Source organism: Perca fluviatilis, chromosome 6 (assembly GCF_010015445.1).
Source record: "Perca fluviatilis chromosome 6, GENO_Pfluv_1.0, whole genome shotgun sequence".
NCBI lineage: Eukaryota > Metazoa > Chordata > Actinopteri > Perciformes > Percidae > Perca > Perca fluviatilis.
The window spans coordinates 21,953,218-21,966,573 of NC_053117.1; the positions used below are offsets into that span (position 1 = coordinate 21,953,218).

The 13,356-nt window shown below is 39.0% G+C and overlaps 1 protein-coding gene across 8 annotated transcripts in view; it reads left to right on the forward strand.

Moving 5' to 3' along the window:
- The first annotated feature begins 2,360 nt into the window (after positions 1-2,360).
- trim36 (tripartite motif containing 36) overlaps positions 2,361-13,356 on the forward strand; it is a 34,005-nt gene continuing 23,009 nt past the window's right edge. The window contains exons 1-3 of one of the 8 annotated variants that reach the window (XM_039803375.1): positions 2,361-2,779; positions 7,240-7,486; positions 11,338-11,403. In XM_039803375.1, the coding sequence (XP_039659309.1) occupies positions 2,717-2,779; positions 7,240-7,486; positions 11,338-11,403 (376 nt within the window). In that variant the 5' untranslated portion in view covers positions 2,361-2,716. Of the gene's footprint in view, positions 2,780-5,977; positions 6,219-7,239; positions 7,487-11,337; positions 11,404-13,356 lie in introns of those variants that run through there. The other 7 variants (XM_039803376.1, XM_039803378.1, XM_039803379.1 and 4 more) reach the window with 7 other exon arrangements.

Genomic DNA, 13,356 nt, shown 5'->3' on the forward strand with positions numbered 1-13,356 from the left:
CATGGATGAGCTTAGAGTAACAGACTGATGAGGATTTTTTTTTTCTGTTCTTTGCTAGGTCAGTGACTAAGACATAATTAAAAGCGTTGGGGGAAGGGGAGTTACACTGGATACAGGACACACATGCAAACATAGAGTCCCACTTGGGAGGTGCATAGCACAGTCACAGACTTCACCGATGAAGTAATTTGATCCAGACAAATGTGGCCTAGTGGCACTTAAATATCCAATCTGAATGTAGAGGTTAACACAAATTGAAACAGCACTTGGTCACACGTTTTATCACAGGTTTAGAAAGCAATTAAAAAAAAAAAAAGGTTTGAAATGTATTGTCTTCCACTGTGAATACAGCCCAACCCAGATTACAACTGATTGGAGATGCTCCCCTGACAGCCAGCTGCAGCTGTAGTTTGGGTGTGGTTCAACAGACAACTCATACCTTTGTGACACCAGACTTCCCTATGAGACCTGTAACCTTATATTGCCACCAAGCAGGAGAGGCTGAGTGGAAGAAAGCTCAAGTTAAAATCTGGTTTGGTAAACTTTAATGACTCCGATTTTCTGCCATCCACAGAAAACTGACGCTAACATTGTCACGTTGATTTATTTCTCAAGCACATGCAGACCAAAGCTACTTGATGTTTCCATACGCTATTGTTTTTGTTTCTTGAATGGAGCTGTTACTACCACACACAAGTATACAGTGTGTTTATCGCTTTGCATCATGAGATATGAATGACTCATGTTTTAATGATCCACAAGCCCCTCGTGGACGAATATGTGCTTATATAACAGCTTGCTTTCTCTAGTTATTTAACTTGAATCAATTCTGTTTAGAAAAACACAGTAATCAATACATTTGATTGATTATTCAGTCATGTGGAGGGCACTGAGGCTCAGTTATATGGCTTTTTATGGGGCATTCAAGTAAGTGTCCACACATATTACTCATTAGCACTGCACTCATCTTTGGAGTCTATTGAAATGGTCATATGGATATATGGTTAACTTAATAGTGAGGCACCCTTTATACTGTGTTTATTAGTTGCAAGCCTTTATAAATGGTTAACAGTTCATTTATGAATGCTTATAGATCAGTTATAAGATGTTAATAAGGAAAAGCTTATTGTTCATGAAAATTGGTACAGACATTCATGGATTTCAGACGATAACTCCTAACATTGGGGATCCCCTGATTTTTCCTCTAGTACCACCATGAGGATCACATTTGGTTTTTGGAGTGACTGTTGGATGTCCAATGACATTTGGTGCAGACATTCATGTTCCCCTTAGGCTGAATTGTAACTTTGATAATCCCTTAATATTTTTATCTAGCGCCATCATCATGTCAAACCTTTGATTTGTCCAATATTTGGGTTATGAGCAAATGCCTGCATTCCCAGTGGCCTCAGCTGCACTTTGTGTACGGTGCTAATTAGCAAATGTTAACATGCTAACACGCTAAATGAAGATGGCAAACATGGTAAACATCAGCATGTTAGCATTGTCATTGTGAGCAGCATACCCTAACTACATACTACAACTACAATAGCATGTAGACACAACCTGGCAACCCAAAGGTTGTTCTTCATGATGACTGACCTATGAAGCATAAGTAAATTATTTAAAACCATTAGTTACAATTTATAACACTATTATGAGTGATGCCTGAAGGTAATAATGTTAATTTTAAGGATGTCTATCTCACCATAGTGATGACAGCTTTTCCAAAAAAGGAAACTATGTTGCTCCACTGCAGTCAACAGTGATTTTCTCAGTGCTTTTGGAAACAGTAGTCCGTTAGTAGATTATAGTTATTAATTTTGTCATGTTTGTTCCGTCAGGGTAGTCTGCCAGTTTGTCCCCATCATGCTCGATGGGGTGGAATACGTCTGCGTGAAGCCATGAGGCCATATGGTGACGCGGAACAAGTGGCATTGCCAGAAAAAAAAAATTAAAAACACGAACTTAATCCGGCCTCAAACTGTCCATGCGTGAAAAATGTCTCTACTTGAGTCTGTCACGACAGAATCAATCCTCCCAACGACAGAAAACAAACGAGACCAAAAAGCAGCAGTCACATCAGGCTATTTGTGTCGCAATGAGCAGAAATCAGCCCATGTAAGGCAACATATACAGAAACCAGCCATGCGTAATGCCCAATTTGACTGAATGCAGCACTAACAGATTTAAGACCCCCCACCCCGCCCCTTTAATCTTCAAGAGATTATTATGATTCTTTAGTGATTGATGGATAAAACGGGCTGACACATGACAGAGCATGAGCATACAAAGAGCTCTGTGAGCGGAGACATCGCCGCTGAGGGATGATACGGAGAGAGAAGGAGGGAGATGGTACAGTATTGAGGAGACGAGGGCGGGGTTTTCCCTCCAAGATGAGGCAAACTAAAATAAAATTGGCTTCTTTCAGCCGGCGCATGTAGCCTACCGTAAACTCTACGGACAAACACACACACACACACACACACAAGCCTGAACAGAGAGGGAGGGAGAAGAAAGGATGGTGATGAGGAGGTGGTCTGAGGAGCGGCTCTTCTCTCTTAGTGTTATCTTACCTCCCCTGTGAAGCTGGGAAGCTTTTGATCCTGTTTGTTTAAGCCGCAGCTGCTGTCAGTGTGTGTTTTCTCTCTGCATTTTGAATATTCCTGTTTGCTGACCGGTCTGTGTGCTGTAACATCCACCATCATCTGCAGCCATGTCGGACTCCGAGGACATGACGGAGTTCGCCAGTATCGTGGAGAGGATCGAGCGGGGCGAGGTGAGTCTCCTCCGGATGATTTATGGTCCTTGTGACAGCAGCGGTCTGTCTGGCATCATGCTCCCGAAAGCAGCAGCGCCGTGTTGGCCTGCAGAGCTGTCAGGAGATGGAGAGGGATGCTGACCAACCCAGACCACTGCATATTCTATTTCTAACACTTTCTTGATGTCACATTATACTGTATTATATTATACTGCATACACTATTCTTATACTGTAACATGATCAGAGCCGAGTTATGAATAGGTTCTCTTTGATTGATTGAATAGCCTATATAGACCCACACCTGTTCTATTTTCGATTTCAGGTGTGTGTGTGTGTGTGTGTGTGTGTGTGTGTGTCTTTGCTATTGTAATCATATTAATAGTTCAATTAAATTCTATTAACCATTGCTATGTTAATATCAACCCCTTCAACCCTAACCCCTTCTATCTATTCTAACATTGTAATAAGTAACAATGGACCCTCATCTGGTCTGTTGATTGAATAGTCTATTAATTAGTCTAATCATATCTAATCATAAGTGTAATTTATATCTAAATATTGACTATTCTAACAATACCACTATACTTCAATTCAATTCTATTAACACTTTATATGATATTATATTATTGAACCATGATGGTACACTCCCATAATTCTATTCTACACTCTATTCTAACATTGTAATGAGTAGTAATAGAGCCTCTTCTATTCTACTCTATTCTGTTTTATTGTATTCTTGTAAAATATGTCAGCTGTGTGTAATCGTATTAATGCCAACACGCAGTTCAAAAGTCTTATGTTATATTTTAGTCTGCCCTGTTATATTATTTTGTATTATATTATTAAGTAGTGGTATGCCCCCATAAATCTGATCCTTTTCTGTTAACAAAGAATTTAATAACCTATAGATAGACTTACATATTCTCTATTCAGTTATATTCTATGTCAAGGCCTCCTAGCTTTAAGGCATAAGCATCTCTTCTATTCTTAGAGAAAAAAATGTGAACATAAAGAGTTTAATTAGAGGCCTTAGTCATTGAGTGTGTTGGTTAGTGCTGCAGGCAGATCACAGACTCCTGTCAATATGTGGGACACTTGGCAGCAGCTGTGTGGTGAGATGGGGCACTGGATTACTGAGGTGTGTATGAACACAGGGAGGGGGTCTTTACCCATTTCAGACTGACAGAATGTGTTGAAATACATCTCTCATGCTCACACAATCTGGCATTCATCCATGCATGCATGAGCTGTGTGTTTGTGTGTGTTTCATGTCAGATGAAAATAAAAGGGGCAGACTGTAGACGCCATTGACTCACTGGCCAGCTAGAGTTGCTGAATTCAGTGGTATTGTAATATTGAACCTGGCATGTCTTGCACAATGCTCTTATCTCTGTGGTGTCAGAATAATCAGAGTGAATAAGCAAAAAAATTAAGATTCCAGCAAATATAAACACAACATAACTGTGGTTCTATTGTGAGAGATTATTTTTCTTTGCGTCTTTTAAGCTACAGTATCATAAAACATAACATCACAACAAGAGACTGTACAGACAGTATGTTCCTAAAGTATCCTTCTTTGAATTTGACCTTTTTGCCGACAATGTGTGACTAAATTAGTGAAATATATTCAATGGATTTGGGCCAGGGTTACATAGTCTATGGAAATGCAAATTTTAAATAAATTTTTTATTTTTATTTAATTTAAAAATCCCCTGAAAAAATGAAAGGGACCCTGAGATTAGTAGAGACTGTAAATTGATATCTTAAATGGGCCCCTTTTTATATATAGACACCTTATATGAGAACAGTATAGCCTACTGTCAGACCAGAGTCTCTGCAAACCTAGTAAGCATATTTTATATAAATGCTAAGCAAGATGGTGTGTGTAACATGAGATTTTGTTTTAACTTTAGATTTTAAGTACTTATACATAAAGACTCTTTGATACTTCAATCACCTGTTCTCAGCAGACCAATGGACTATAAATCAATCAGCCACCACCCGATTCCATCCCCTGAAGTACAATTTTAGTATTTCATTTTTTGTTGCAACTTTCTTGTCACTTCACATTTGTGAGTATTTTTGTTTCAGTACACACATGCTTGGTGCTTATGATCTAGTATTCAAGTTCTTGTGGGTAGCAATATCGGTTAGCCAATCACTTTGGTCCAGAATGAAATATCATAACAAATATTAAATGGATTGCCGTGAAATTTGCAACAGATATTCATGGTCCTTAGAGGATGCATTCTAATGACTTTGGTGATTCCATGACGTCTTCTCTAGTATCAAAACCAGGTCAAAGTTTTCACTTATTCAGTGAAATATCTTGACATTTTACTGTTTGGATTGGCCAAAAAAAAAGGTACACACATTCATGCTTTTCTCAGTATAAATTGCAATAATTTTAGTGTTCCCCTGACTATTAGAAGGTACCAGCAGGTTGACATTTTTAGTTCTTTGGTTGACATTTTGTACAGACATTCATGTTCCCCAGCGGATGAAGCTTGTTGACCTTGGTGATCCCCTGACTTTTTATCAGAGTGCCACCAGCAGGTCAAGGTTTTCACTTATCCAGTAACATATCCAAACATCTACTAGATGGACTGGCATCAAATTTGGTACAGAAGGTATAGACATTTATTTTGCCCTCAGAATGAAATGTAACAACTTGTTGATCCCTTAATATTTTCTCTAGCGCCACCATAAGGTCAAATTTATATTTGTTGAATACTTTGGTTTATACCAAAGCCTTTAGCCTACCTGCAAAACCAGACATTCCCACAAACCTCTAAAAAAGAAACTAACACACTAAACTTAGTGTGGATATGGTAAACATTACCTGCTAAACATCTGCATACGTTAGCATTGTCATTATGAGCATATTAGCATTTAGCGCAAATCACACTATAGGCTACTGTTTTATCTTAACTAACATATATTAACGTGGGATATATTAACATATATCCCACTTGAAATAAGGAATAGAATGCAAAGTATAAACTACATGCAAAATACTGCAGTTTCTCAACTCTCACTCACCTACCAATGCCCGATACAAGCACGTGAATGGGCCGTTACTATTTTACATCCATGGGATGGACAAGTTGGATTGATGACTTCAATAAAGTTTACGAGCAGCACATGAAGGCAACATTAGTTTTCAGCCCCCTCCTCTTTCTCCCCCTGCCTGTGTGGGCCCGCCTGCATCCATACTGCACCAGTGAATTGGCTAGTGCTGATTCACTATGCGCTGCCTCTCTCAGCAGCGTCACTCTATTTAAATTTGCTCAGCCGTCGCTGTCGGCATCTTCTCCTCCTCCCGTGCGAGAAGTTTGTTTTTAGCCTGAACGAGAAACGCCGGACAAGGTGTAGTTTTTTGTTACACACACGTGCAGGCTTATATTTTCTCCCTCACCATGTCTGCAGAGAAGCGGCGTAGCAGCACAACCGCGGTAAGTGGGAGAAGAGAGGATTTATGATAAAAACGTTTTTCGTCTCGTCATTGTTTAACAGCCGATAGCTTGTCTGCAGTGCATATAACCGGGAAAAGTGAAACAGTTAACTAGAGCTGTTAACCGTTCATACAGTAGAGCTGTAAACTTTCGCCAGTGTGTGTCCATTCATTACTCTTTCGAACCATCGTTTAATTTTTTTAATGAAACAATTCGCTGGGACAGCCATTGTTCGTCTTTTCTTCTGTTTAAACTTCCTCTGTACTTCTGGGCATTGTCTTTTAACACGTGCGGAGTATTTATTTTTTTCTCCCCCTAAATTATTGTTTGTTCAAAGCAGGCAGAGGATATACGTTATTTGGGATGTTTTATCAAACCACAACTTGTAATTAATTAACTAGTCGTTATAATAATATGGGAGGACAGTTTTCACTCTGAAGCTCGTTGAAACGTTTTCTAATGGTCTTTTTAAAACGTGAGCTGCTGGAATCGTGTATTTTACTGTTTGTCTATATTTAGCTAGTTGGGCTTAATCCTGTCTTACGTAATGGATCATGAACATGGTAAAGACACCGTGGCTGGCGGTTATTGTGACTTTATGTAGTGCTTTTCAAAGTAATGTTAAAGTGTAGGCTATGCTCAGGTGGAATTAAAAAAAATTACTTTGCCCTTCAGACTTCTCTAAATCTATCTACCCACCTAAAAAGCCAATTGTCCACCTCACTGATGCAGAAAAATGTTGTTTTCACTGCAGACAATAGACTTACATTAGCTGCATCTGAAATGTCCTAATAATAGGTTATTGTTCTCAGAATCAAAGACTGCTGTATCCTTGCCTTCAAGTATGATGTTGCCAAGCTTTTTTTCAAACTGATTTGTAATGTCTTCTGTCTTTTGTTTCTTATTCGTCGCTGACGAATGACAGCAGCTGTGATGATGTCTCATGCAAAACTCCTAAATGTAAAAGTACAACTTAAAGTGTCTATATGGCAGGTTTCAGTGATGATGTCTCTGTTACCAGGTCCCAATCAAGAACATCGAGAGGGAGCTGATCTGCCCGATCTGTAAGGAGCTCTTCACCCACCCGTTGATCCTGCCCTGCCAGCACAGCGTCTGCCACAAGTGTGTCAGAGAGCTGCTGATGCTGAACCATGAGGACTCTTTTGATGCTGGCTCCGAGTGCTCCCTGCCGGGCAGCCCCAGGTCCAGGGTGCCCTCCCCTTCCATGGAGAGGCTAGACAGGCTTGTGAGATCAGGTGGGTCTCGGGGTAAGGAGGCAAAATTATTATTTTTTTTTCTTTGTAGTTTGAATAAATGTGTTCTTTACAGGAAGGATTTATTATGTACAGATTAGTGCAGGGAAGTGGCTCTTGCATTTCTCCATGGTTAAAACCATGTTGAGGCATTAGGAGGAACGGTGTTTGTGCTTTATTGTTGGGCAGCCTGATTATGTGAGTTATGTGAGCTGATGGAAGCTAATAATCCAGCGATCGTTGAACAGAAAGTGCACGTATTGAATGCATCTTTGGCCATTTGTGAAAGCTTCCAAGGAAGGCTATATGAGTTTTGTATTGGTCATGCCAACTTCCTGTTACATTGTCTTCTTCCCATTTCCCTTAACTTAAGTTTGAAGTACTGCTGTCATCTCAGTGGCTGCATTTAACAGTTTCTGTGGATGGAGCCTGGGATTTACCTCCCTAATAGAAAAGGACAAAAGGCTTAAAACCTTTTGTCAAATAAGGAAATACAATGTGGTTACTGAAGGCTGTATGTGAAGAGCAAGTTTTTAGCCGATGCAAATTAAAGGTTGAGAGCAAATAAGCCACCATTATTGTAGGATATCTGGGTTTCAGTGTGGCACAGACACTGCCCCTCCTTCCTCTCTTGTCCTAGATAAACAAGAACAAACATAAAAAATGATTTTTGATAATGTTACCGCTCAGCCATGACATTGTCAGTCATCACTTCTTCCTCTAATCCTTCCTGTTTTTACAGGCTTCAATAAAGAGACAGCAGGGGAACTTGACAAGCTTTAGTTTTGTCTGCCAAGAGAAAAGAAATGTTGACAAGCTCTCTCAAGCCTTAATTGTCTTCACTGTCTGCCTCTAATGGCCCAGGGGCATCAAACATCCCCTACAATCTGTTTTAGGAACAGAGAGCAGAGTAGCTATTGGTTGCACTCCACCTTTTGATCAAATATACAGGCATACGTGTGTCTTGTGTACACATACAAAGCACATCTGTAAGCTCCTTTAAGGTATTTAAACTCTTAAAACCAAGCTAAGCTGGAGGGAGGGAAAACTGTGGGGGACGGGGGTTTGCAGGTAGCTAAATTAACTTGTCACATTTTTTAAGTTCTCTGCTGAACACTTGGCACTGTTGCAGCCAAGCTTGAGCAGGTCAATGTCTAAGCCTGGAAACCGTATGATGGGCCACAAGGCTGCCTTTTTGCCTTCTGAGAGCTCTGGGCTACACGCCATTCCCGTAAAGATGTCTCATTTGTACTCTTGTCCACAAAACCAGAGTTGTGTCCAACTTACATACTCTATACTAATTGCAAGCAGGTTTTTGAATGTGTAGTAGAAAAGAGACCAACTCTTTACTTTAGACAAATTTATACTAACTGCGAAAGCTGTATGACAATTGGTCATGCTGTACATAATCAGTATGGAATTGGGGCACAACTCTGGATATAAATGGGCACTATATTAATGGCATTAAACATTTTTACTTGTGCTTAAACATTAAGTTCAATGTTTAAGAAACACTTGTGGAAATTCAGTAGCAGAGTCTAAGCAGGTTTTTTAGCAAAGACAAAAAAAAATAATACTCAAAACAGTATGCATACTAAAAGTGTGCGTTAATGTTGTAGGAATGAAATGGAGCAGCTGCTTACAGCTGGAAGAAAATGCAACTTATTGTGGCTGGTGGTCAAACTCCAGGAACACCTCAGAACACAAAATAAGGTGTTGGGTAGTTTTAATAGGCAGTAGTATCCAAGCTGCAGTTTGACGTTTGATGGTGCAAGCATTTTATAATTATCGTAAGTATGGATTTTGGACATAAAAAATAATTTCCTTGAGTCAAAATTGTTGAGCTCAAATGTGTCTAATCAATAGCCCATACTATATGAAACTGAGTGACATTTTGGCGTAACCTGGTATCCATTTAAAATTCCAAGTATCCTCAGAGCAACTCTGAGGACCAGAGCTAAAGAGATCCCCACAGTACAGTGAGGTGAACTACTTTTTGGGAGCTATTCAGCCATTCATGGATACAACACCATTGAGACCGGGCTTTCAAACACAGCCTCCTTCATTCAGACTCCCCCCTTCAACCTGAATGAGTTCATTCTTCACTGGCAGGACTGCATCTGTTTACACAGGAAATATTCAAATCCTGCTTTTTGAGTAAACAAAACTCACACTTTGCTGAAAACCAGTTTGTGCACAAGGACAACTGTCATTGCTATACTCTAATTCTGACTTATTGTGAATTGATGCATTTAGCAGAATAAAAACTTAAGTTCATTTAATCAACATTAACTATTCACAAGTTTTGTAAGTGGAATTCTTTTGAGGGATTATTTAAAAAGGTTGTTCCTGTGTTAAATGCATTTAATCAGCAGATTACAAATCACAAACTCTTGTGTGTTAAGAATATTTAGGAAACCTCAACATATGTTATGAGCACATATACTCCCAAAACAGAACAACCAAGTAATTCTGCCGACCGCCACCAGCACTGGGAGATCAGATCATTGGTAGCCATGGTGACGTAACCTGCCTGTACGGAATGAATGAGGGCTTAGGTGAAGGGAGAGAAAGCAAAGACTTAAGGCTATATTTATCAGTGTGCAGCTTGGAGGAGCCTTGCTGTGCATGGACAGAAGGAAAGGCGTTACTAAAAACTTCATTGTTTCTCAACTTCATCTAATTTTATGTTGCCGGAGCTCAAAACAGAGCATGATGCAATCTGTTCAACAGCTAACTCTTGATAAGTGCACTGTAAAGTTGGTGCGCTTAAAGGAATAGTTTAACATGTTGGAAAATATGCTTATTTGTTTAGTTTTTTTTGCCAACAGTTGGGAGAAGATGGTACAACTCTCATGTATGTACGCCAAATATGAAGCTACAGCCAGGAGACGCTTAGCTTAGCTTAGCTTAGCATAAAGACTGCAATTCTCAACCCCCCTTAGTTACTGTCGCAATGTCTGTCAATCTTTCATTTCTCGCATGGCATGTATGCCTGAAATCCTCTAATTGTTGAAACAATGGGTTCTTAATTTTAGACAAAAGTAAGCTCTGCGTTTCTAACTGCTAAACATCAATTTTTGCCAGCTGAAATTACAATTATGGCTGGAAGATTTTATCAGCTAAAGTAAGCAAGCTGGGATGTAGTGAAACGCTGATGTTTCCAGATGACTAGTTTTAAAATATGAATGCTGTAAGAGGGCCTTAAATATTGAGGCTATCATGATATAAAGACTGAGGCTAAGGCTGCATATCCAGTGGGAGGGGTTTAGTAAACAGTCAAATAACCGGTTGTATCTAGGTTTGTTTAATCTGTACAAAACCTGAAGTGTAAAAGGCTGGTATTTTTGTTGTGCTGGAGAGAGCCAAGCTAGCTGTTTCCCTGTGATTCCAGTCTTAATGTTAATTGAACTAAGCTAACCGTCTCATAAGTCTAGCAAGAAAGGAAAAATAATTACTATTTTTACAGTCTATGAAAAAGCGAATAAGCATATTTCCACAAATGGCAAACTATTCCTTTTTTAATGCAAAAAAATTGTCTGACTAGTAAACTTATATTGCAGTAATGTTTTTTTATATATATATTTTTTTTATGACCGTTGTCCAGTCCTGAAAAGTTGTTAAATTCTGTGCATACATTTGTGCTTAAATCTAGGCTGTTAATGTGCACAAATCAAGAGTTAATTGTTAATTGTACTAAGTATTTGTATTTCACTCACTTTTCCTTCAGTTTACTTTTAAGTTGGCTTTGTTTCTCAAATGTCATGATGTTTAAAAAAAAAAAAAAACTGGTTTCTCACTTCACATTATGTATTGTTTTTTTTTTCTTGTTGGTCTCACCTCACTTCTCTGTTCATTGCTTGCAGCCACAGTGCGAAGGTCGTTTGGAGGTCGAGGTAGACGTGGCCTCCGTGTTTTGAGTAGCTGTAGTAGTGAGTACAGTGTTACTAGAACCCCTGTTAAACCCTAGTTTGGTTCTACCTTTTCTATACTTAGTCTATTTCAGCCCTGTCAACTCGACCATACAAACTCATGCCACTGGTAAGGTATAACATCTATTTTGTTTTTTTTGTTTTTTTAGGAGGATTACTGTAGTCACTGCATTTAATGTTGTAAAGTTATTTCTTTTGACACCTAATGCCAGGTAATAATGGTTTGAATTAAGTCATATACCCCTTTTTTAAAAATGTCCACTGAGCTTAAAAGTGATCTGATGTTTTAAAATCAAGATTAACAAGGCATTTAAAGATATTGGTAAGAAAAGGCACAAAGCTTCAGCCTATTATCTCCCTTTTTCATTTTTTAAGTAGGTTAGGAAAGTGGAATGGGGAAAACCTTAAGCGACAATGAGTCAGCATGCAAGGAGGCCAACTTAAAGAGAGTGGAGTAAAGTAGGAGAGACGATAATCAAAGAGAGGTAGAGTCCTTGAGAAGGAGTTTTGGCAAGTGGCAAAAAGGAATTGAAAGGAGCCAAGACTGAAATTGGTAAGAAAGGGGTGAGGATGTTTCCTAGGAGTTGAATTGGGACAGGAATGCGTGTGTCTCTGTACACTTGCGAAGCTTAGCATTCATTTCGTAAAACATGTTGGCAAGTAAAGCTGCTTGATTGAGATGGAGAACTGTTGGTCTCTGTTTCTGAGGCACACACACACACACACACACACACACACACACACACACACACACACACACACACACACACACACACACACACACACACACACACACACACACACACACACACACACACACACACACACACACACACACACACACAGAGGACCTACAATATGTTTGGGCTTGCTAAGATTCTTAACTGGCTTTTACTGACTGATATCTGTGTTCCTTTAGGGTGCTGTTTATGCTTCACTTGACAATCAAATCATTAGTGTTTGAGAAACAGTTTAAGAATGCAGACCTGTTTCAGCCTACTGCTAATCATTTTGGATGAATTGAGAAGTGTCAAACAAGACTGAATACTTTTTGTTTTGTTGGTCAGATTAGGCCAACTAATGCAGTTATTTGAGATGCTCAGTGGATGTTTTTAAGAAATGTCATTTTCTTCTATATTTAAAGCACAGAAGAGATTTTCTTTTCTCTTAATAGCCTCAGTATATTAATCCCCTCAAAGAATAGACAATAATAGCTCAGCTACCACGAAATAAAACGGAATAGCAGCAAACAATGACGTTGTGGTGTCATCAATAACAGTATCGTCTTTAAAAAAATAAAAAAAGCAGGAGAGAGTCAATTCAAACCTTAAGTGATTTATTTTTATTCAACCTTTCGGAGAATGGATTTACATTACACATGTCCTGGATTTCCTATTTATTATTAGATATTTAATTTTTTTACAGTTACAGTCTTACTGCTAGGCAGCCTCTGACAGAAACCATTGTAAATCCAAATGGATAGCAAAAGAACATTCAACAAGCCTAAATAAACTGACTCGACAGATTTTATATTTGCATTATAAATGAAATGATAAACTGTGCCTGGATACTAAACAAGAGTCCCTCAACTGTGTGACAATATTCATTTTTAAATCATTTAAATGTGCAGACATGATTGCATCTACAGTATAACTTCATAAAACATAAAATGCTGCAACAGTTCAAGCATCGACCTGTGCAGGGGGGAAGAAAACCAAGCCCCTTTTTGCTCCGCAGTGACTCGTCAGTTTCTGCATTTGACTCTGCGACCCTTTGCAGATCTACAAATCAGCACATACACTTTGCTGCAGGCATCTCCTGTCTGCTTTTTGTTCGCTCACACCTGCTGTACAGACCAGAGAACCGCAGTCAATGTGCAAACATGAATAAATGAATGAAGCACTGCATACATTCACTCAGTCATCATTCATTGGTTTAAATGTAAAGGTTTTC